Source organism: Pezoporus flaviventris, unplaced genomic scaffold, assembly GCF_033815535.1.
Source record: "Pezoporus flaviventris isolate CSIRO_AGI_PZ_B2104156 unplaced genomic scaffold, CSIRO_AGI_Pfla_v1 ptg000045l, whole genome shotgun sequence".
In the NCBI taxonomy this organism is placed as follows: domain Eukaryota; kingdom Metazoa; phylum Chordata; class Aves; order Psittaciformes; family Psittacidae; genus Pezoporus; species Pezoporus flaviventris.
In genome coordinates, this window is record NW_026892593.1 from 2,833,293 (window position 1) to 2,859,087 (window position 25,795).

General features: G+C 43.6%; 1 protein-coding gene across 6 annotated transcripts in view; it reads right to left on the reverse strand.

Annotated features, from left to right (window-relative positions):
• The window catches only part of FRMD4A (FERM domain containing 4A), a 380,055-nt gene that overhangs the window by 44,469 nt on the left and 309,791 nt on the right, over positions 1-25,795 (reverse strand). For all 6 annotated transcript variants that reach the window (XM_061467212.1, XM_061467215.1, XM_061467216.1 and 3 more), the window contains 4 exons: positions 20,833-20,916; positions 13,345-13,410; positions 13,055-13,112; positions 11,209-11,295 (listed from right to left, as the gene is read on the reverse strand). In XM_061467212.1, the coding sequence (XP_061323196.1) occupies positions 11,209-11,295; positions 13,055-13,112; positions 13,345-13,410; positions 20,833-20,916 (295 nt within the window). The remainder of the gene's footprint in view (positions 1-11,208; positions 11,296-13,054; positions 13,113-13,344; positions 13,411-20,832; positions 20,917-25,795) is intronic.

The following is a 25,795-nucleotide window of genomic DNA, read 5'->3' on the forward strand; positions in this document are numbered from 1 at the left end:
CTGTCCCCAGTGTGGGCCCTGTTTCATTGCACCAATAAAACTGGAACTGACACTATCACTTGAATTAACAAAACTGCTTATCAACCCATGAACATTCAAGGGAACAACTGTCCCCTGTTGGACCATGTGCACCGTTAAAAATGCATTGGGGTGGGTGGGGAGGCCATGGAGGGGCAGCCAGTGCCAGAAATGGCTTTTCCGCAAAGCTGGCAACTTAAAAGAGGAGCCAGGGGAGAGATCCGAGTGCTGCATGGTGTGCTCCAGAGGCTTCAGGTGCAAGCTACAGGAATTTTCTCATTGGAAACCCCTTCCAAGAGGCAGGCGAGCTTGCCAGGCACCAGATGTTTGTGAGTACTTACAAGAAGCTGCAGTCAAAGCCCTTCAGACGCAAGCTTCTTTTGTGAGTGCACTTGTGGTTTGCTGGCTGCTCCCTAATTATGCTGAGCCTGGAGGAGAGGAGGCCCCAGGATCTGCATCCACTTCAGCCATGTGAGTCTGAGTTTTACCATGGTTATTGACCGTGGGGCTGGTTCTGTGAAGTTTGCACACAGCAGCAGGTAGGGTCAGTGGGAGAGCACTGAAAGATGCTCCTGATAAAGAAGGGAGGGCGTTCTGTGAATGACGCATAGGGGAGTGTTTATGGCTTGGCCACTCCTGTTCTCGGTGACCTGGACTTTGCTGAGGTGTGGGGAGGTGAGTTAATCTACATTAGGCTGTGCTTGGGAAAGCCTTGGCTGTGTATCCCGTGGAGGGACCATTTGGGATCCCCTGTCAGTAATGAGGCTGTTGCTGGCTCCTGTGTTGCTCTGCAGCCAAAGGTGAGGATGGAGGCTGTTGCTGAAGGGCAACACAGTGCTCTCTGGATTATGGTACCTAGAGAAACATGCCCAAATAGTACCTTTTGTAATAGGTAAACCTTTTGTAAAGCATCTCTACCCTGGGGTTGGGGTACTGGGTCCTCTTCTCCCTTCTGGACTTGGCACTGGGCAAGTGCACTGAGGCTGTACACTGTGTGAACTGTTCTGTATTTGATCTATTAAGAAGCAGATACAAATGCTGAGGTATTTGGTGTCATGTTTTCTTTCTCTGTGTGTCTTCCCCTGAAGCACATGAGATGGGGCACAGGCAGGACAGGGTTACTTAGCAATGCACACGCTCTCAGGGATTTCAGATACCATGCTTGGTGGCTCTTCAGAATCAAACCATCTACAGAAGTCTACAGAGGATCTACCTGCATTTTGTCTGCTCTTGTTGGTGACCTGAAGGGGATTTACAAAGGTGATGGACATAGACAGGCTTTCCTCAGAGGTGCCCACTGAAAGTATAAGAGGCAGTGGGCACAGGTTGCAGGGTTGCAGCAAGGGAAATTCTGACTAGATATATAAAAAACCCCGAACCGTGTATAAAAAAGCACCAGTCAGTGAAGGTGGTCAAACACTAGGGCTGTGAGTAACCTGATAAACTCTGAAGTTGGTCCCAATTTTGAGCAGGAGGCTGGTTTAGAGACCTCCAGAGGCCTTTTTGACCCAAATTTTGCTTTGATTCTAAGCATCTAATAAATGACCAACTGTAGTTGCTGTTGGACTTACTGACCTATATGGCTTCTCCCAGTCCTTCAAGTCTTGCAGCTTCTTAAGATGATTAATGCTTTGTTAAATAATACTATGCAGCAGGAACAATCATCCCTCCAAATGCATGGGCTACCACCCAGACTGAGCACTCTGAAAGCCTTCTAGGAAAGGCAGGGAAATGGCATGGCACGTTTCTAACAGCCCAAATGCAATCCCTTGCCTACACTATGGGCAAGAGCCAACCCTGCATGACATCCCATTACTAAAACTGGTACTAAACAATGGAGCTGAACAATGACAGCATTTTCACATAGCTTCCATGAGTGCAGCTACAAACTCTCCAGTCTTTTGTTTTCCACTTTAAAGACAAAACAAACAGAACAAAAAAGAATTCCTCCTTGGAAATGTAATTCCCTCCACTGAACAAACTAGTAAGCAAAATTCAAGAGGCTGAGTTATGCAGAAGGTCAGGGTGGAGGTTCTGAGCGGTCCCTTTTTGGCCTTAAACTGTATGGAAATCACAGCTCCAGTGAAGTCAATGGCAGTTTTGTTCCAGTGATTTCAGTGGGGCCATGGTTTCCGGGCATGGATTTGTGTTCTGCCTCAAGCCAACCCTGTTTCCATCAATCATACTTCTGTCAAACTAGTTAAAGTGAAGGAGGAAGGATTTGGTCCAGGCAGAACAGCACCATCTTAGCTCAGAAAAATAGTTTCTTGTTTCAGGGGCAGATTTACCAAGAGATTTCCGTGGGCTGTCACCTATGAGTTAGTGTGACCCATTGCTGCGGGTGCCCCCCAGGTCATGAGATGGGGATGCTGCACTGTAACATAGTCCTCCATCCTGCCACACTTTCATTCATTCCTGTGTTTCTATTAGTCTGGGGGATTTCTTTTTTATTTCCCTTCCCAAAACAAAAAATAGAAGGTTTCCTGTGTAATTTGATGTGGGAAACAACCCTACCAATGATTTTCCCAGAGGCTGTCGTCCTCCCTTCCCCCATGGAATGGGAGCGTGGCTTGGGTAAGCAAGACTTGCAGTGGTCTGTCAGCAGTCCCAGCTCACTATCTAATTACTTCTTCCTTTAAACTTCAGAGCTCTGTTTCTTGCCAAACAGACAAACAATTTCTGGTCCAATCTGAGCTCCCTTTTACTGTGTGCTGTTGTCATGGGACCACACTGTCCCCAAAAACATCTTTGGCTTGACCAAACAAATTGCATTTAGATCTATATAATCAGCACTCTGCATTCATTTCCATGATGGAGAAACAATTCTCTATTAAATTTGAAAGTGGTTTATTGGCTCAGAGAGACAGCAAAGCATCAGATCACAGAGGAAAGAGCTGTTATTTGGATGAAGCATTATTTGTCTACATAATGCAGCTTGATATTTGTGTTGATAACTGTGTAAGGACTGGGAGATCAGGCTTTGACTTTATATACAACCAAATCCCCCTTCACTGCACATATATATTTGCTATATGCTGTTAGATATTACTTTGCTGTCACTATGCTGGATCTTTCTAAACCAGTATGTCTACAGGGATTTTCTTTTTTTCCTGATTCTTGGAAGTTACATTTTCTCCCTTTTATCCTCCACAAGCAAGTCAAAGTGATTAGATCTTTCTGCATTAAAGATCTTTCCGATATAATTAGATAAAAGATGGCCAGTCCATAGCTATGAATCAGCTGTGGCATCCTCGAATGATTTATCCTGCCCACAAACCATGTACATGATAATGGGCTGCAATGCCTGACCTTCTGAGTCTCATGTCCAGGCCACTGACTTAAAGATCGTAGAGTCATGGAATGGTTTGGGTTGTAAGGGACCTCAAAGCTCATCCAGTTCCAACCTTCTGCCACGGGCAGAGAGACCTTCCACTAGAGCGGGTTGCTCCAACCTGGCCTTGAACATTGCCAGGGATGGGGCAGCCACAGCTTCTCTGGGCAACCTGTGTGAGGGCCTCAGCACCTTCACAGTGAAGAACTTCTGCCTAAGAGCTCATCTCAATCTCCCTTCTGTCAGTTTGAAACCATTCCCCCTTGTCGTATTCCTACATGCCCTTGTAAAAAGCCCCTCTGCAGATTTCTTGTAGGCTGAAAAAGAGTGAAGAGGGAGAATCCCCTCCCTCGACCCAATGCCTCATATTCATAGCCAGTGAATAACTGGGCCCCTGCCTGGCTCCATCTGCTGATAAAAATGCTGGGGCCTTTGGAGCAGGGAGTCCTGCTGGGCTAAGAGACAGCATCTGAGAAGGGCGGAACACATGGGGAGCCTCCTACCCCTTCAGAGCCAAGCATAAATGCTCAAAGAGGTTTCAGTGCTGCTCCAGATCTCCACCCGAACTCTGGGCCGCTGAGGTCCAATCTATTTCACTGTGCGCTGTCGGAGTGATTTATCTTTGCATCTTGTTGAAGTTCTTGCTGTGCTGCAGAATCATTTAAGACTTGGCTGCTGCTTTTATAGTGAATTACCCTTTAAGACCTGAATACGAGAAATCACTTACAGCCAGCGAGTTTTACTTTGATGAGACTTTGATGAGACCTATAGTTAATGGTAGCCATGGGCTTGACTTGGCTGGATCAGGGATAAGATGTCATGTCGTAGCCTTCATGAACGTAAATTCTCACAGAAATCCTTGGGGACTGTGTGCCTGATGCTATCACCACAGGACACATAAACTTAACCGCCAAAGTACAAACCAGTGCTGGCTTCCTTGTAAAACAGCAGGGCCTTAGATTAGCGTTCACAAGCATTGTACTGAACAAGCTACTTACTTACTTAGATAACGAAAACTGAGCATCACTGTTCCATGAGTGTAAAAAGTTTCCTTACCTACCCAATCTATTTAGTCCTGTTTGCAAGAGACACTGAAGCAAACTTTTCCCATACGAGAAAGAGTGATGATAATGACCTATACCTGTTAATCTATCCTGGTTCAACCTTGGAAAATTGCATGCAGTCAAACTCCTTCTGTCTTGTGCCAAGCTATGGAACCCTTGTTTCTATCCACAAAGTTATTTTCTAGGTTAATAGCAGCTTCTTTCTCTGACTGCCATGATTTATGCAGCCTGCACCCAAACCCAGCTCCTACAGCTCTGCTGTAGGATACTTATTGTGGGCCAGGTGGTGAATGGGATTGGGAACCGATCAACACTAAAAGTGACCACTTTTTATGGCTGCTCTCTGATCCCTTCTCTGGAGCAGTTTCCTTCCCAGCTACACAATTGTACCAGCGTGACTGAGGAAGGGGCCCAGGGGAGGAAATGACCTGTGGTGGCAGGACTGTGATGGGGGAGGAGGGCCGTGAAGGCCACTTCAACTGGTACTGCTGCCAATGTTCACTGAATCTCAGCCCAGTGGCATGCTCAGCCAAATCCGGTGGAAACCAGTGTCAGGGACAAAATCCTGCTTTCCAGCCCAATGTGCTCTGATTTATTCACCTCCCAGTGCGCTTGGCAGCTTTGTGGCACAGTAATGTGCAGTGGTAAAGTGTGGGGTAGAGGGTGCTGAAAGGGGGAGAGCCTGGTGCTGGATGGTAGACACCTGAAACTGAGGGCAAGCAGCAGCCAAAAAAGTGCAGGTGAGAACATGGTCTCCTATGTAACAAGGATGGAATAAGACATTTCATCAGGGGAAGGTCTTAAACTGTGGCTGCTTTTCAACAGTCACAGGACTGGGTCTTACATTTTGATATGGAAGGAAATTAGGCGAGCAACCTCTATAAGAAAAAACAGCATGGTGAGGAACCTCGCTTTGTCTAGGTCTCCCTCCTCCAGTGCTCCACATTTCCAAATACAAACCCAAGACTGAATTACTGCACTATAAAATGAGTTGAACCCGCCGTGACCTGAAGACTGGTTCAGTTTACAGCCAAGTCCATAATCCAAAAAGCATGAAGGATCAGCAAGGGGAAGAGAAATAAAAGCGCTGAGCAGAAGGAGTCAGCAGGTAGTCCTTAGCAGTCAGCTAATCACAGTGAATAATTTATCACTGCTATGCCGCTGGGACTCCACTGGCTTTTAAACCAGTACTTCCTGGAAATGTGTTCTGCTCCTCTTGTATCATTTGTAAATGTGAAGTCTTTTACCCCTGTCTGCAAGGCAAAGATATTTGCAGAGGTCTTAGGAAGTGATGCTGTTCCAAGAACAGCCCGGTTAGACATGAGTCCAGCATATTGTGTCTGGCCCCAGTTGATTGTGGATGCTCTAGAGAAAGGCCAACCCTTTCTGACTATACCTTGTGGCTCAGTGCTATGCCAATGAGAGAAGTGTTACACATGCTCCATACCTCTGACAGCAGAAACCAGGTAGCTGCCAAATCAAAGACCCTCCTTGAACATGAGGGATTATAAACTGTCCCAAAATCCTGCTTGAAACCAACCAATTTGATGTTAAAACTCTTGATGAAAGGTCACATTTTAAATCCTATCTTCAACCCTTCTAAACTCTTAATTTCTTATATCATGTGGCAAGGAGTTATACAAGTGACTTGGGCTCCCTGGAACGGATTTGAATTTCATGTTTCTTCTACCTTTTTTGACTGTCCTCATGTTCTGTAGTCAGTCAGGATAGAGACCAATTTGTCAGCTCCCTCCTCCCTGTCATTCACTGGTTTCTCTACATTTCACATCAATCCCTGCTTAATGTTTTTCTACCTTACTGGTCTGTCATTCCTTCACCACAGGAAGCACAAGTTTAACCACTCCATCAATGCAATTACTGGCTTCATTATGCCCTACAGCAGAGAGGATCTCTATTTGTTCTGCAATAAACCAGCTCTTAATTAGGCTGTTGCTCCTCCTGTGTAAATAGCTCATTTTTTGCCTCTGGAATTGGGAAAGCTCACTCTATCCTTTGTTTGGAAAAGGCCAAGTAACATCACACAATGATCTTTCACTTTCTGGACAGAGAAAGTGCTGATTACTTTGCTCACTCTTTGGACAAGCAGGTGATTTCTCTCTGATCAGACACTTAAAGCTCCTGATTTTACTTTGACTTTGTATTGCATGGTAGGATGTGTCCAACTCAGCTGTTGGTTTTGCATGTTTAAATGGGAAATCAATCTGTTACTGTTGCTTTGGATTCACAACAAATGAAATTCTTCTGTAATGAGAATCCATAGAGCATTGTGCAGACCTTATGGGAAGGGACAGAGTATTTTCATAACATGCTTCATTTCATCTCAGAGAAAGGATAACACTGGGAAAAAATGGCAGAAACTGATGTTTGGCTGTCAGGGGAAGAATCTTTGTCAAGCCACATTCACAGCTGAATTTTGGGATATCTTATTTCCAAAAGTCTTTATTCCCCTTGGGTTCTGTTCAGTCACCCAGAGAATGGGAACACTGATAATGTGTATGAGCCTGAGAAAAAAGGCTCATCTTAAGTTTCATTGCCACTAGCCCTCTGTAAAGAAAATGGGTGTTTCTTGCAAAGCAAACAAATACTATCAGACTCCACTTTAAGGTGATTTTATTTCTGGTGACAAGTTAAACATTTTCTCTGTGTGTTTATTGGCCATATGGAAGTCCTTTGGCTGCCTTTGTTAATCATTCACTCTTCAGCTTGGAGTGAATTGTTTACTAACTGTTAAGCTGTATGCACTAAAAGATGCCTTTGGGCTCTTAAATCAGTAGGAATATCTCACTAGAACGACAGAGATTTGCCTGGTGCTACTACAACTGCTTGGGCATGCAGGTCTCACAGCTCCCGGCTATGCTGCTTCTACTGCATGCACTCCATCTCTAGGGATGGAGTGGAGTTACATCCCTACCTGCTGTTTAAAATGAGCAGCCATCACTCACAGACAATAGAACCACTCAGGGGGCTGCTGTTCCTTGCTCTTTCTTTCCAATTGCTCTCCAATTGCAATTCCAAAACAAACCCCAAATGACCCTTCACTGAGAATGATGGGTTTGTTCACTGCAGCCTCAGTGGCTTTTGGGAGAGTGGTGCTGGCACATCCTCTCTGAGACCAGGTTCCAAAGATTTTGCTTTGGTTTACCATGAATATTGGATGGTGCTGATCCAAGGTGGGTAGAGCCCAGCAAGATAACTCCTTTTTGTTGGGCTTTTCAAGGCATGCCAAGACTTGAAGGGCTTTTTCACAGGGAGGAGTTTGTAGAAGCTCCGTTTAACAGAGAGGGAGATGGATTCTACCCATCTGGATGCTGTGTTCTGATTCTACACAAATGACACTGGTTCTACAAGCTACTACTGAACTTCCAGAATGCCTCAGAATATGGTTAGCAGGACAGTAGCCATCCTTCCTCACTTGACACTCCTTTCTTCTTGTTCAGCTGCAGTGGTGGATTTTGTGGAGTATACCCAAACTCTTGCATTTATTTAATACCTAAGAATGAACATCTATCAGATCATAACTGATATGGACAGTATCTGGGTTCAAACAGGCAACATGCAAAAGGAAGCCTTTGGCAGGGCTTGCTGAGTCTGTGAGCTAGCCCCTGAACATATGGAAGAGAGAATGATAAGCTTCAAAGTGATGGCTTTTGGTAGCTCCAGGGCTTCCATGGAATTCAAGCACAGGCAGGAGGAACAGAAAAGTAGAAGCATTGAGCCACATTAGGCTCTGCACCCCATCACAAGCTGCATTCCAGTTTAATAGCCCTACATTCCCATCTGAACCACCTCAGACTTGGTGCCAGATCCCCATCTCAGCTGCATCCCTTGTAATGCTGGAGGGCTTCTGCCTGAGTGAGAACAGCACAAGCAAGATCAGGTTCTGGCCTTGTGTCAGCCTCAATTCTCCTCTCTGGACTCATCCAACTTGCTGACAAACCTAGTTAAGTATCTAGAGACACATGGCTGATTTACTCCAGCAATTGAATAAAACCATGGTTTTGACTGACTGCTAATGGGATTGACTCAGCTGCTTAGTGTGGGTTACAGCTTTCTTTGCAAACACAGTAAGCATGGAAATCTATCTAGGATGACATATAGGAAAACATTACAAACTTCTTTGTGAAACAAGCAAGGTTTTTATATGCATTTAATGTAAATATTTCTTGGTTTAGGTTGGTTTCTTGCTACAATTTTCTGCTTGTGTTTCTTCCAAGGAGGTTGATTTTTTCCATTGTAATTTTTCAATTTATTTCTGGCATTGGCAATATGCAGGAACACCATAATAAAGATCAGAGGAGACATAATCTCCGTCCCCTCCCCATTTGAGCTTTCAGAAAGTTCAGTAAGGTTTACCCCTCCGCTTTGCACAGCAAAGGCTAGAACCAGCCCATGCTGGTGTAGTGAAATGAAGGTACTATGGTAAACTCCCAGATAGCAGGGTTAGCAAGTGCAATTTTACAATCTAATTAGCAGAAGATTAAACCTTGTGCCTTGCTGAGGCAGCTGAGCTGCTCTTGCCCGAGGGGTTTTACCACCTGTGTAGGGTAAGAAGCCTTTTTATTTGCTCTGCAGAGGGTATAAGCACTCCATGAAGAAATAATGACGTTTCAGTCACTCTATGCAAGTTTTCTCCTTGATTTAGGCTGCACATTTTGGAATAGCCCTGCCAACAGATGGGGTTTGCAAGCATCATGTAACAGAGAAATGCTCATTTAGGCTGTCTTTTCACTGCTGTGGTCTCTGGATTATGGCAATGGACAAATTCAAGCCCGGAAATTCCTGCTTTCCCTTTCCACACAACCTTCCCTCCCAGATTTATGACCACTACTGCTAAGCCACAGAATTTCTCAGTGGTTTATACATAAGGTGGCACCACTGGTTTGGGTCTCCTGGATTTCATACATCATTTTCTCCCCATAAAGAGAAAAACTACAATTTTTTAGGATTACACTTACAGAAAAAGGGTAGGAGATGCTATAGCCCCTGATTCGAGGGACAATGTGAAAGCTAGAGGTAAGTTATGGGGACACAGAGACAGGCCAAAATGTTATCAAGCTGTAAAACCTATGCTATAATCACCCCAAGTGGCTAAGAGGAAGATAAAATAGAGAAGCTGAAAAGAAGGCTTGAGTCTTCTATTGGAAATGCCTGTCTCATGTCATACAGTCAGAGCACCTGACCTCTTCTTTCTTCTGATGCTCTCCATCAACCTCTTAATCCCATCAGGGTTGATAAAAATGACTCTAGCTTGTGAATGGCTGAGTCCTGTCATGGCAGGGCATTATTTTCCTCCACAGAGATGTTTCTATTACTAAGACTTGACTTCTGAAGGCATCTTTTAAGGACATGTCTTCCCTGGGGGGTTGGCACTAATGGAGATATGTGGGTGCAAACACCTCGCCTGGGCATGTCTGAAACTATCATGTGTGAGTATGGCTTGCCCTGCAGGCAATGATTGATCCCAAATAGGTGTGTCTTTTAGAGCACAGATACTCTGTGAAGACCTCCTTACCCTCCTTGTCCCTTCATTCAATGAATAAATAGTTTTCATTGAATAAAAGGCTAATCTATACACCTATTGTTTCCTGCTGTCTCCTTAGCAGTTGTTTTCTACCAAAACCTTGATTCTAATATATTTTAATAGAAGATGCTACCTGTGAGCACCAGGCAGTGTCCAACTTGAATGATCAGAGGAGGTGAAAGAAAGGGAGGAGGGATCTTGGCACAGAGGCAATGCAGAGAAATGCAGTACATAAATTCAGTGTGGAAGCATTTGCATCCATAGAATTGCTGCCTAGTTGCTCCCAATCATCCAGTTCTGTAGCCTGCAAGCAAGCCTGAAACCTTGCCTCCTGATATCTCCATGGGTTTGCAGTACAACAAATTCTGTTGCAAACAGATTGTGCATGCCCACCTACAGGGCATGTGCTCAGAGAGCAGCTCTTTCTATATTAGATGGCATCCTAGGTAGGAAAATCACAACACATGGGTAGGATGAGCTCAGAGGATCAAAACATTCCTCCTCCCAAATGAAAAAGACATTCCTTAGCTGGATTTCTCAAAGGCAATTTGGAAGGGCTGAGAGAAATTCTGATTTTCAGATGCACTGAAAGCTTCACTGAAAATAGGAATAACGAGACCAGACTGACATGGCATCACTGACCAAGCCCTGTGTTTGTAATCAGATCTGTGCATGCCATGCTTGGATTTGTGAGCTATTTAAAAGGAAAATTCCTAAACAAATTAGATACTGTGCACAAACCTTTTCATGCCTTTTTGTTAGGTATATGGTCAAAGTCATCTCTCCCTGCTAGCTTGACATTAACTCTTCAGTTAATAAAACTGTTGCTTATCAAATGTAATGCTGCTCCTGGGGAAAAAAAATGCCATTTTTTTAAAAGGAAAAGTCCTTCCTGTCTCTTTTTCTCTCTCTCAGATCATTGGCTTGAAAATACACTATCAAGGGTTAGCTGAGCACTATCAATCCCACCACAGGCAGTGGATGGAAAGCCTCCAGCACCTGAGAGAGTCAGTCAAGAAAGAAGTGTAAGTTGCAAGATTAGGTGACATTTATTTACCCCCATACCATATCATTTGATAAATGAAGAGCTACTTTTGTCCATTAATTCTTTGCTGACATTCAGGCAAGTTTGGGAGAAAATCAACATCCTTCAAAATCGCATGAATCAATGCCAACATTTGTACATCACACCCTCAAATTGAGCTATAACATGTGTGGCAAGCCCAGACCTTGATAGAAAAGTAAACACTTACCTTTCTTGGTTTCACTTTATCATGGTAGTCATATTGAAAAATCCCCTTGTAGCTAAGTCCTAACCACCAAGGAATTCCCTGCTTGTCCTGGAAGAAAGAACAGAGGGAGCTATATTGAATGGGATGGGGAAATGCTGGAGATTTCCTAGGTTGTTATTCAAGGTGAGGACTTGTTTTTAAGCAATATCTCTACTGCTGTTATATTTATCCCTGCTGAATTTCTTCAAGTCACAAAGCTCCCTGGTGTTTAGGAGAGATCTGTTTCAGTTTTAGCCATCATATATATATATATATATAAAACCACTTAAAATGCATCAGATGTGACCAGGGTACTCAAAATGATGCTGAGGGAGGTAGAGAGATTTGACATGGGTCCCTTGTGCTGTGGTGCATACTCTTTCTCTTCCCTGTAAATTATTCACTTTGAATACTCAGATGGGAGAGAAAGGAAAGCAAAACACCCATCTGACTTGAATTATGTGGAGGGATCTTAGCATGAATCTTGAAAATGCAGCAGTAATGGGATCTGAGAGCTACCAAGTGATAAGGTCTGACAGGCTTGGACTCAACTGCTTTGTGGCTGAGTGTTCAATAAAATGACCTTATGGAGTAATGGCTGATATCTGATACCAGCCTTTTTGCAATTTACTGAACTGGAGTCCTCAATTAAATTACATTTGTTCTGTTAATGTGATAGAGAACAGTGGGGTAAAATGCAGCAGAACTAAAACCTCCACATCAGTCAGAGCCAAACCTATTATGGGCAATGTTTGCTGCCTCATTGCTGCTCACTGGTACCTACTGATCATGGGGAGTTCACTGGAATAGCTCTCAGTTGTTTGCAGGCTTGAACACCCAGCCCAATCCACCATTTTTTTCTTGATCTAGAGTAGTCCAAGAGATCTGGATGCAAAGGGAACTGGAGGGATCCTGACCTCTGGCAAAAGACGAGGCTAATGCTTTTCACAAAATGCGATACACATTAGCAGGAATAGACTAAAAATGACTCAGGTACTGTCAGATATTTGTGTTTTTATGGTACTCCATGTGTTCAACACATTACAGATGTATGAAAAGCTGTATAGTCTGTGCAGAGAGATAACGATGAAACACATCAAAACTTCAGGGGTGATAGATGAGGGAATATGCTCTGGGGAGTGGATCTAGCTTGATTTATATGTTTATTGATTTCTCTACTTAAAAAAAAGTAACAAACAGCCTTACTCAGCTGGGAAGTAATAATAATTATATGAGACTGGAAGATCTGGTGATAAATCATTAGACAAAAGAGAGATTCCATGAATACCTGCATTAAATCTACATAGTTAGAAGCAGAAAGCTGTTTGGGGAGGGCATGTATTATCTTTAAGAGTATGGGACAATGATTTGGCATTAAAAAGATTTACTATATCTGTATCCATCTACCTATATCTCAAGTGAAGGGAGCTGCAGGTCATGGCTGGCCTTAGTTGCTCATGGATCTGCCAGCTGGGAGAGATCTGACCTCCTGGAACTACAAAAGAGTGAAGCATTGAGTTTGCCAGTGACCTGGCACCAGTGATGTTGGTGCTGGTTCACTGTTATCCCCAGATCTTGCTGCTACTTGTGGTCTGAGTAAGTCCAGCACAATAGGACTACAGGAGTTTTTATCTCCAAGAACAGGATTTTCCTCTTTGGAGCTGTATTTACCAAACATTCACTACACAGTTGAAATAAGTTTATCCTACCACAGGAAGTGAAACGAGACTTTAGTAGCAACGTATTGTATTCTGAAAGCAGGATTGTTATTTGTACCTCCCTCCAACAACAGTTTAATTCAATAAATGACCCTTTTTGTGTCACATACCTTTACTGCGTAATAATGCACTCCATACGTTGGGAGGGATTCTACAATGCTCATGTAGCTGCAAAACAACACAAGAGAATAACATGTCTGAGGAACTGAGAGGATGTTCTGAAAAATGCTGTAATAAATTAATTAAATTAATAAATTAAAAAAAATATTAAAAATAAATAAAGGATAGAAATACATCAAATAAAGCATTAATGAGATGGGAGACATGGTTACATATTGTATTTATAGCCCTGTATAAGTATATCCTGGTAAAACAAAGAAGTCACTCTTATTTCACTTACTTCACAATTGCTTGACCTCTTGTCTGTCCATTTAGTTTCTTGTAATGTTCAATGACTCGATCCTCACTGGAAAGGAAGAAATGAGATGTTTTATATAGTGGCAGACTAAGAATCTTGCCAGAAATGTAGAGATACTTCTGTTAATATAGCTACCGACAGAGGGAATCAAAAGATGCCAAGCAAAAGTGTTAGAGAAGGGGACTTGATGCAGCCCAGGGTAAACAAGGGGGACTTGTAGACTGACAATAAAAGTGGTTTTCTAAGAGCTGGTTTTCTGAAGAACCCTTTTTTACTCACAAACACATTATCTTCTTGTATAGACTTTCCCCTCTATGCATCACTTTCCTTACCTACATATGATGTCCATGATATTACATTGTGTGACAAACAGATTTGTGCTGGAACTGCTCAAGCTCTGCTTTGTCCTGACTGGTGCAACTTCTTTCCAAGCCCACAACATTATCTGAAAGCCAGCAAAGCTTTCAGAAACTGCTGGCCAGGAACATCCCTAGGCCTCACAGATTAGTTCCAACTGCAACTGCACAAAACCATGTACAGGAACACCAGTGGAAGTACTCTGGAGCAATCTCTCAGCAAGGATTTGAATTCCTAGTGTCCACAGGGGCAATGTCTGTACCAGCAGGTTACACAGTGGCAGGAAATGTTTCCAAGGCACTCAAACTTGGGTCTCTGTACTGATAAAGTACTAATGTGCCTGTGCTTACTTTTGGGTTGTACTAACTTGCATTCCCCATGGCAACTCCTGGGTATGTATTGGGAATTAGCATGGTCCAGGGTTTGTTATTAACACTGCTTTAGAGACAAAGACATCTATATTAAGATATAGATGGAGCCTGTTCCATACCAGTGGGCCTCTGTGTCAGAGAACAGTTCTGGGGGTGTTTGATAAATGCATGTTGAGACATTTGCCTATACACGGTAGAGATGCAGCATCCAAGAGCAGATCAGCATGACCCAAAATAAAAGACTAAGAGACATGTGTAAGTTCATTTTTAAAGAACCTCATTCCTTCTTCTCCAGTAAATGGGTAGCAGGAGAGAATGGGGACAGACCTATCTGATGCATAAAATAAGCTGTACAGCAAGGTCACACTAAAAGCCAAGGATCTCCTTTTGAAGGTTCACAGTGCTCTCTGATTTCAATCACGTTCCTCTCTTCAGCCATGCAAGTCACTGCAGCCTCCAGGCCTGGTACTTTCAGACTGGTCTGATTTTGGTTCTACTCTAACTCCCAGCAATGTAATGCCCACAGGGCTAGCTCAGTTACACTGGCATGACAGAATACTCAAGTCCTCAGGTTTAAACCCGATCTCTTGCTCTCTATGTTGTAACACCAAGGATGGGAAAACTGTTGAGTACCCCTAGAGATACTGTACAGACTTTGCCAGTCCAAGAGGAAGGAAACTTAAACTACCTTTATGCCACATTTGTGCCCTCCCCACCTGGCACAGCATAAGCTTCCAGTAGTCCCAAGTGTCTGTCTAATGCCATCATGCTTCATGTGGTTTAGCCCAATGTGAACTGGCATTCCTCCCTCCCTTCATTTCCTAGGTCCAGCTGGAGCCCCTTAATGGGCCTTTAAAGGCAGCCGCATGGATGTCCACCATGTGGTTATTCGTTCCCCAGGCAAAATTGAAGCTGTTTTTGTTGCTAGACAGTGTGAAGAAGCAGAGGAGTGTGTGGTCTGGTGGATGACCTCACTGCGACTGCTCAGAGATGCCTATGGGGACTTTTGTGGCAAACTGCAAAGTGTTTCACTAGCCCTGCTAACATGGCTGTGTGTGCTCATTGCTGCCTTCCCCATGTGCATCTTTGTGCCAGAGAGATCTGTGTGGAGCCAGAATTTCTTTTACAAGGAAATTTCCCTTCCTCTGCTGGGCACAGCCTTCATAATGCCCTCAGGGATGTTACAGGTAGAGGCCACACAGAGCCTGCTGTGAAATCACACACAGGATGTTCTGTTCTGTGGCATCACAAGGAGGACAAACTGCATTGTGAGGTGACAAACAAGATATGCTCATGTGGGGCCTGACACAGGGGAGGTGAAGACCATGCATCCATCCCTGGTGATGCAGGGAGAGGACCAGAAACCTCAGTATAGACAGCACAGAGCAATTCAAAGTAGATAGTCTGTTGCATTGTCAGCAGAGCAAACTGTTCCCCAACAAGCCTGCCATTTGCCTGATAGTAACTGTTGTCCTTACTCACCAAGTGACTTTACCCACTCATCCTGCAAAAATAAAAGGCTTTTCTGGGGGTAAGGTGATGTCCCACCAGCAGGCCACAATAGGTACATGGTGGTGCCTGAGTCAGTGACAAATTACTTGGGGAAAGGAATGGTCCAGCTCTCCCATCATACCCCTCAGTATAATTTTAATGCTTAGGAAATGGTCTGTAAGCTGTAAATTCAACAGCTATGAAACCATATTCAGACCACTCATCCAAGCAAGTACTACAGATGTTATGGGCGTGCACATGAAGGCAGAGCTTGGGTCTCCTGCCATGATTATCATAAACAGGATTACTTTTGGAGCAATAACTGAATTACATGAGTGTTCAGTACTGGAAGATCTCCAAAATACATCATTCTTAATAAAAAAGATAGACAGAGAGGGCTTACAGCCCTTTGAAATTACCTCTTAAAAACACGATTACATGTGGATTCAATTCCTCTGTCTCAGACAGGAACAAGTCAGGAGTGGCTTCTCAGAAAACAATGGAGTTTCTCCAGTGGAAAATGCTCATAACTTTGGTTTCCACTCTGTGCATTTATTGTACAGATCAAGCTCTAATATTGATGCCATTCAAGAAAAGGATAGATGCTCCTACATGCTGATTATCTGATGTGATTCCAGATGTGCTGCTTCCTTAAAAATGATTCTTATAAACTGATGGATATGTTCCCAGACCATATCCCTTGGGTAGGGAAGCCAGTCGATGGCCCCTTTCTTTCAAAGGACACATGAGATGTCAGGGATGCTTCCTGAACAGTGGGATGAAAGAAGTTGTGTTCTCAACCCATATTAGAAGACGTGGGATAGTTCAGGTTCTACCCAGTTCTCCTAAACAAATGCAGGCAACCCTATGCTTCCATTGCTCTGTTAGGATACTGATGATCTTCCTTGCCATTGTATAAAATTTTAAGGTCTACAGATGTTAAATAGCAGATAAAAAACATCCTTGTTTCTTCTTTCTTTGGACAAATAAAGTTTATCAATCAAGCCACCAATATTTAAGGATATGCTGCCTTTCCAATATTTAAGGATATGCTGCCTTTCACCTTTCTAGAACACTGGGCTGGCCACACTTTAGGGACAGAAACAGGTACTCCAGAGCACAATTTATCCAATCTATTTCAGGTGGCTTCCTCGGGAGGAGGTTACTGTTGCTTCTCTCCACTGACAGTAAAGGGAGATGAGGGTGCCTAGCTCAGATGGAGAGGTCTACACTGAGAAAACATACCTGGTCAGATGAATCATAGAATCATGGAATGGTTTGGTTTGGAAAGGACCTTAAGATCATCCAGTTCCAATCCCCTGCCACGGGCAGGGCCTCTTCACACTAGACCATGTTGCTCAAGGCTCTGTCCAATCTGGCCTTGAAAGCTGCCAGGGATGGAGCATTTACCACTTCTTTGGGCAACCTGCTCCAGTGCCTCACCACCCTCACAGTAAAAGACTTCTTCATTATATCTAACATGAACTTCCCCTGTTTAAGTTTTAACCCATCACCCCTTGTCCTACCGCTACAGTCCCTGATGAAAAGAATCCCACCTCAGCTGTGTGACAGTCACTGCTCTAACAGTTCTTTGAACTTCATTTCCATTCCCCCTGCCCTGTGCAAGAAGGATCATCCAGCACAGAGATCACTTTCTGCCTCCAGCTCTGGGACACAGAGGTGAGCCTGGCATGTTCCAGTGAAAACAAGCAAAACCATTCATGGGGCAGAGGAGCATTTGCAGAGCTTATGAAGGTTGTCCCCTATCACTTCAGCTGTTAATCTCCGAGCGGCTGCCATGCTGCTACTGACAGCTGGGGGAGTGCTGGGACACCCCTGGACCACCAGCTGACGTCTCCTCTCCCCCTGCTTTGCCTTGTTGCACAAGTGACACAGAAACTCATTCATAGCACCAGGCTGACAAAGGATGCTTACCTAATGTGGAGACACGGAGGCTGCTGGAGCACTACCATCTGTCTGCCAGCTCATAAAACATTCCCTCTAGCACTGCACAAATTAATAGATGGATGATATCCTGCAGCAGACAGCTTGGATAGAGATCTCTACAGCCACCAAGAAATCCCTCCTGCCCCAGCAGCTTACAGAACTGGACAGCAGACAAATTGCAAGCAATTGCAGGGCCAGAGTTTCTCATTGTAAGATCCAGACTTTCAAACATAATAGTTTCCCCCTCTCTCTTTCCAGCACACTGAGCTGTTTTAAGTAGCTGTCTACTCATTGCTGCTCCTTACTGCTGTTTTGTTTCTAACCTGATTTTTACATTTTGATTATATTCATGAACTTACTAAAGTCTTTATCTGCAGTCATACACTGTCGCACTGAAGCCAGCAGAACATCTCTTGGGCCAAAGGGACCAAGCCCAGGTCTGTGTTGTGTTAGTGAAACTAAAGATTGATTTTCAGAGTGGATTTTCTGGCAATGCTGATGCTTTAGGTTGCTAAAACTAAGCTTGCATTCAAAGTCTGCTGGGAGCTGGGAGAGGTCTATCTTCCCCCTGGTCTGTTGAAAATTCCATCTGCACTATTGCATTTCCTCCTTGCCTTACTGACAACCTACTACTGGGCTGTCTTGCTGGAGAGGATCTGAATTGAGATAAAATGGAATGACAGTGGCTGGAAAGGAGCACTGTGTGTTAACACAGTTTCTAAAGGTTCTCTCCAGTCTCTCTGTTCAGTTTTGTGTCTAAAACAATAAACACTGTCAGTTGTTTCCATGCATGGCAAGAGAAATCACAGCTCAGGGCCCTTGCTTCTGGACTGTGTGGGAGGACCAGAAGCTCAGTTTTCATTTGCAAGGAAAAAACCCTAACAAACAAACCCAGCAAAAAGCCCCTTCTTGCTTCACCAGTAATCAGTGATGCTAAGAGATGCCTGAGAACAAGAATCTGATTCTTCTTAATCTGTGAAAAGCTGGAAACGGCAACTTAATATGAAAATTACAACCTTCCACTTTGTTGTGAACTCTACAGTCATCCAAGAAGGAGTTACAGTGGAGGGTAAGGCTTGCAGCAAGAGTACACAAACAGAAGACTCAATGAAGGTGGAGCTGGAGGCATCAACCTGGGCTGATTCAGCCCTTGCTGCATCTAAGAATCCAGGACTCATCCCACTGGTCTTACTGTGTTTGATAGGAACAACTTTTTAACAGTGTATGATGGAAGTGCTGTATTATTTCCTGCAGATCTATCACAGTATTTATTTGATTATCCATTTTATCACCTGCCTTTTAGTCCATTTTAGCTGAAACAAATATAGGACAGGGCTCTTTTGGTTGTTTATTTTTAACTAGAGCCATCCCATCCCTAATGTTTTATATGTTTCTTTCTGGAGTTGGAAATTCACTTGTCACTGCCTTGAGATAATGCCGAAGAACTGCAGCATGAAACAGATTGCACACAGAAAAGAGCAGGATGAAATTTGAACAGGATGAATTGTTACAGAGTGTGTTCTATACATAGTTCTCAGAACCTGTCCTCTTAGATCATTGAAGGTCGATCTGTACTTTAGAGGCTTTGTCTGATTCACCATCAGCCTAGTCTTGAGAGCATTCGGTGTTTCAGAGGGTATTTATGAAAAAGCCACCATTAAAAGGTAATGAACTACTGACGCATAGGAGGTCTCAGACCTGGTTACTGAAGTGAAATCACAAGGGAATCACAGGATGTAGCCACTGGTTTTATTACCCCATTGGCAACAACCAGCTTCCCAACTTGCAACCTGTCCTCAGTCATATAAGAACTGCCACAACATGAAGTACAGCTGCAAGAAGTGCTGTACCTTGTGTGCTGTATATACATTCTCAGCATGAGGTTTTACACAGCCCTTCTTGCTTCATGTGACTCAGTGGAGCCCAAGCCCAAGGAGACTGTCCTACAGGCAGAGACAGTCCCAGACCTCACTGAGATTTCCATCAGAAGTCCATAATGTTGGCATGTTGACTCACTTGCCAGCAGTGGGGGCAGGCACCTCAAGTCCATGTTGCTGCTGAAGGGTCAGATTTGCCTTCCCTGCCCATGGCTATTTGTTCCCACCTCTCTTCCTGAGGTGGCTTTTAGCAGGAGCTACAAGTGTATCAATCAGACCAGGCTGGAAGTATACTGCTTGTCAGTGTGTGGATTTGTTTGTGGAAGAAGGAAAGCAGTGCTCTGAAGAGGGAGCCCATTCTTCTTCCAGTGAAATGGTAGCCTGCATTTATCAATTTTTCATAAAGATTTGGTTTGTTTCTTAAACAGAAACACCAGAAGACTGTGATGATCCACAGCTTTTGTGTCAGTGTTCCTAAACTCAGCTGGGGACCCTGAGTATCTCCTGATGTGCTCAGAAAGTGATTTGGAGACCTCACAGCCCAGCTTGCCTACAGCTTGACACGAGGTACAGCTAATTCTGGTATTGTAGCCATGCTAGGAAAAGCGGATGGCATTCCTGGCAAAAGGAAGAATTGAGATCATAAACTACAAATGGATTTGTTTCCCCTTGCCATCCTCAGATTTCCAAGATGCAGAAATTAAGAGTAACAGATAAAGAAGTTCACTCCCACCCCCAGGCTTATAGCCTAATACTTTAAAGGGAGACATGAAAGAGGAACAAGCAGAAAATCAAGTGAAAGCATCTCCCCATTAATGAAGTCTTTCCCCAAATTCTTTCCTATTTGCACAGATAAAAGTCATAGGCAGGGCGGCACAAAGAATCTATGTGTGGGGCATCCCAAACTTAATTGTGACCCTGCTCTTACCCTGGGTTTAATTTTCAGTGTAATAAAGACAGAGCTCCCAAGCATCCACCTCCAAACATCACCTCATTCGTATAAAAGGAGAAATAAATCCCTTTTAGTTCAGCTATGCCATACAGCGATACTTGCAAGATGAAACTCAGTTACCCAACAATAGCACAGAGCAGTGCAAAGCACTGATATTTCAAACTGGGGAAACTCTTTGCACAGATGCAAAGTGCTGGGAAAGGAAATAGCACATTAAGCCTCTTGATTTCATCAGGACACTTACATGTTTAGAACGAATATTCTGGACGGATATTTCTGCAGCCATTTGGCAGATGGGGAAACTGAGGCCTAGGGTGGGAGCTCTGCTTGTGTTGAATCATGCAATGAGTCAGTGTCAGACTCAGAGCTAGAAGGCAGGAATCCTTGCATCCCATTTCTACTCTCAGATCACTTCTTACCAGAGCCAGAACAGCATAAGACACTGAAAAAGCCATTCAGCAGCATGATACGTTACCAGTAAGCAAGGGAGGGATGCTCCTTCAGTGCTGGTGTTGGAAGCGCTGGCAGCTTCTTTAATTCATTCCTTACAACTTCATTGCTGAAAGAGAGTTCAAAAGGAGGATCAGGCTACAAGAAAACAACCACAATATTTGATATGACCTGACCTAGCTGGCAGGCTGCTACAGCCCTACATCTGGTCCTCCTTAACAAAAGGCACTGGGGTTTCCTTTTTCTTCTCTCTTTATTTGTTTTATGGCAGCCCAGTTAACTTCTCCCTCTGTTATCACAATTAGAGAGAAGCTCTCCCAGATGGTTATGTTGAAGTGCTTCCTATCAGTGACTGGACACAAAAGCCACCATGTCACATTTCATTGAGCAGGGTCCTATGGACAGCTTCATACACAGAAAAAACAAGGTGAAGAGAAGCACAAGTGATGCTTTCATCTGCAATAAAGCACCTTAATTTAATGCCTTCCAACCTGCTGCAAACAGTAATGATTTGCCTTTTAAGCATCAGAGGTTATTCTTAGCCCCTTGCCTCCACGACCTGAACTTCACTGATAAGGCTCCAGCTTTAATTTGTGTCCTGCTACACAAAGCCCTATGTGGGACCAGGCGCAACCACTCCACCAGCCTCTGGTGGCTGCACTGGTCATCTGGAGCAGTCTCAATGCACATGAGAGAGTAGGGATTGCTCATGAAATGGGAGGCAGATTCTCCCAGAAGAAAGGAAACCATGGGTTGTCTCTAACCACATAAGGAAATGTGTGTGCATGAAAAAAAATCCCTGAAAAGCCTGGGAAGGAAGGCGGTGCTGCTGTTACTTTGAAAGCTGTAGAAATACACAGCCAAGAGGGCCAGACAGGACACTGAGGAGTACCAAAGAATTACTGTTTATTGGCTTACTTCTTAATAGCAAGTGTTTTTTTCTGCCTTCACGTATCCTGTTCTTTATCCTGCCAAAAAAGGGTGGTTAGCCTGGAGCTGTGGATGGAGATGCCTCTTACAGAGCTCCAGATTTCCCAGGCTCTAGCTTCTCCTGCAGGGCAGCAGGGCCATAACCAGGCAGACAGGTAGTCTTGGCATCCTAACCAGCCATACTACATCTGTGAAAGGCCCAAGGAGCCCTTGAATGTTCCAAGTCACCCTGAGTTTTGCTCTTTTCTCTGGGACAGTCTATATGACGGCTTGTAGAGATGTGATACTGCTTCAGCTGTAAAAATCTTCCTACAGCATCCCCCTATTTGCACATCCTAGCAGCAAATCCCAGCACAACCTAGTAAGAACCTAGGTGGGTTTGACTGAACTGGAGTTTGCGGGTTAATTGCTAGGTTGAGCCATAGGGTCAACCACTGCCATAAATCCTGGAGCTGGCATTTTGGCGTCCACAGGCATTTATTATCATGGTAGTTCTCTGACAACAAATTAAGTAGTTTTAAACCAGGACCACAACTTCTAATCAAGGCAAATCTATGACAGAGGTGCCCAAGTCTCAGCTAGATTCAAACGTAGCAGAGTGAAGATGTGTAGAGCAGCACTCACAAGAAATGACTGAGGCAATCGTTTCTAGGCTAAGCCCACAGAAAACCACTCAGCAGCACCTCTTACGCTGAGTCAAATGTCTTCAGACAAAGAGTGTTTGAACACCCACTCCTGCCTAAATCCCATGGTCATTTGACCACCAGATAGGTCTTCCTTTGTAAGTGCAAATGCTCAAAACCTGTTCAGGTTTTTTCTTCCATGGCAGGTAAATATCTGCACAAGTCTGAACAAGAAGCTGCTCTGTTCCATGTTATCTGATGATCTGGGTGCTGTGTTCTGTGACTGACAGCCTAGACAACAAGCTGTTGCTGTTTGCAGAGTTTACTGGGTCTGCCCAGGGAAAGCTCCTCCACAGCGTGTGCACATTCAGCTCTTACTGATTTTATTGACAGTTTAAAAGAGACTGGGGGAATAAAACACAGAACCCAGCACAATCAGAGCACAAGCAGCAGCCCCTGCCCTCAAGTGGAGATGCTTTTGAGGCTGGATGCTCATAGAAGGAAGTTGAGACATTTCCAAATCTCTTGTGGGAAAACACTAATTTCCAAACAGGGGCTTTCTGAGTGCAGAAAGCTGACAAAGAGGACAAGACTGGTGGTGGCTAACTATCCTTGAGAGTCTGGGAAAAACCTGCATTAGTAATGGCTCCCATAAAAGAAGGGGGTAACACCAGTCAGGTCAGTCTTTTCTGTCAGCAAGGACTGAAGCTTTTCTGTGCTGCGATAGTCTTTTAAGAATGAGAGAAAAAGACATTCTGAGTGATGCTGTTGAATGGGATCAGCATTTCTGCTCAGTACCTAGAAAATACTGTAAAGGTAGTGCCTCACAACATCTAATTTATTGCAGGTCATCACCTCCAGGAACAAAAACCTATTTCATGGTATGGTCCATATATTCGCACAGTCTTCTGGCAAGCATTGGCTCAGGACAAATGAATTTAGACTTCCCAAAGGCTGTCAAATTAAGGAAAAGGAGGAAAACAATGATTCAGGTTGCATTTGAACTAGTGGCCACTTTCCTCTTGGCTCCTTCTAAAGCACCAAACCCCTTCATTTTTAAAATGTTTCCAGCAGGATTACAAGTGGGTTTGTACTTGTGAAATATCTCAGTGTGTTTATTTTATTACTGTCTTTAGAAAGTGCTTGTTTAATCCGATCACTTGTGCTGCATTTATTTCCTATTCCAAAGTGATCAACTTCCAGGGTATATGGAAGGATGCTTTTGATGCTGATCTATTAATATACAGGGAAAAGGTTCCAAAACCACTTTCTCTGTATCCTCTAGACCACTTTATTTCTACACTATGGTGGAAATTATGGTATTTAAAAGACTGAATCACAATTTGAAAACTGAACTGGAAAAGCCATCTGCATGGGTTCCTGAAAGTTGGTGAGATAGCCTGAAATAAGGTTGACTGACTAGAGAACAGACCTTGAAAACAGAACTCCTGAGTGCTGGTCTTAGTTCTGGTACTGCCTGATTAACAAGTCTTGGCCAAATAGTCATCACATGTCAGTATTTCTATCTACACATGGTGGTAAAAGATCCACCTGGGCACTTCATGATCTTTTTGTGAAAAACAAGATTTTGGCAAACTGGCTGCAATGATTTTAAGCAAGATTATATATGCAGCTGTTTCAGGAAATCCATACATTTTTCAGCACAGTGATCAGGAACAAAACAAACCTTCAGGTTAAAGTTATCGACTCTTCTCAGCATGGTCATTCATTCTGGGGAATGCAAGGGGAAATGGAGAGTCTGAGATTCTCAGATTAAATGGTACCATGTTTAGGATCTTCTCCATTAGGTTGCTGAAAGCAGCCTGGGGTTTGTAACCCCTTCATAAATTCCAACTGGTTAAATGTCACTTGGTTACACAGAAAGAAAAGTCAGCCTGAAACTACGTCAGATTACCATCTGCCCAAATGTTGAAATGATTGTGAAATTCTGCTGAACAGGAAACTAGCCATTGCTTTCCACCCTTGTTATTCTCTCAGATGTTGCTGGGGAATACATGGAGTTCACTTGAGCTGTTTCCTATTGCTTAACTGGAGAAATCAAGAATGAGAGCCTGTCTGAGGAACTAGCTGCAGTGGTTCAGCTTTTGGTTTTACTTAGGGTGGTTAATTTCCCCTTCCCAAATCAAGGGACAAATGTTCAGTAAATGTTATTCCCAGCTGTTTAAACATAGATGCTGTTTAAGGTTGAAGAGCTGGATTCTGAACATGTAAACCAAAGTTGGTGTGAGTTTCCCAAGGATTTTAGTCCATGTCAGAATGGATTCTAAATCTGGTATGATTGATTTAGGGGAATAATCTCAACTATTTTAACAATATGCTATGCCTCCCCCAAAATCAGCCAGGGCGCCCTAGTTCCTTCCTCTACATAGGCCTAAAAAGAGTCACACCTGCAGGATTTGTGTTCATCTAAGGAACTGGAATTTGTCCTGTCCATGCTCTGCCAACCAAGTGTGACTCAGCTCCCAGCTAGAAACAAGATTAGCTTTAGCTAATAACCTTTACATCTGTCTGCAAGATACTAGTTTAGGAGATTCATATGTGTGATTCTGTGCCTTTGAAGTCTAATATCAAAAAGCACAGATCCAGTCTTCAGTTCAACCTGAGTATCAGCTGAACAGGGATACTCAATTGCCCTTCATTCAATGGTATGTTCTGGCCTAAATGTAAACCTTTTCCAAGCTTTTCAGCTGAAGCATCTGGGGATTCTCTTAAATAACACGAAAGACCACTCTTCTTTAATGCAGAAGACTTCTTAAGGAGAATAACTTCTATTTTAAACCTCACTCTGCCTATATCTCTATCAATCAACTGAGGGAGGTGCCATTTGTACAGTTCTGCTTGCAAAACACTGTGCTGGATCAGGCCATTTAGAGAAAACACTGAGAAATACTTTTCTTAGTTGATCTAAATGGCTTCAGGAGCTTAGGGTTTTTGATGGGCTTGGTTTTGATACAAAACACACATTAGAAATGTAAAAGAGCTTGGTCAAACTGTTCTCTTAGGTGCCAAATGGATCTGCCAGGGCTATTGTGACATCTTAGCTGAAGACAAATAAGGTTGACTCAGACTATGTGCTCTCCAGGCTTACCAAACACTGGGAAGTCATTGTGATGTCTGAGTTAGATAGTACTCCAAGGTGGCAAGAATCAGGGATGAGATACTCATGTATGATGATATCCTACCAAAGGATTTAGAACATGTGTTTGAAACTGCACATTAGCCCCTTCTGGGGAAAGGAAAGAGGGGTACTATAAGCACAGCCATTATTATGAGGCACGGGATGATTTCCTTATAAGCAGCAGTAGGAACTGCTGTCATTGCACATGCATCAGTTCAGAGGCAGAAAACTGACTGCTGGAGTTAATAAGATCAGCTCTGTTTTTTTAACTCCCGTGAAGACCAAAAAGCAGACTT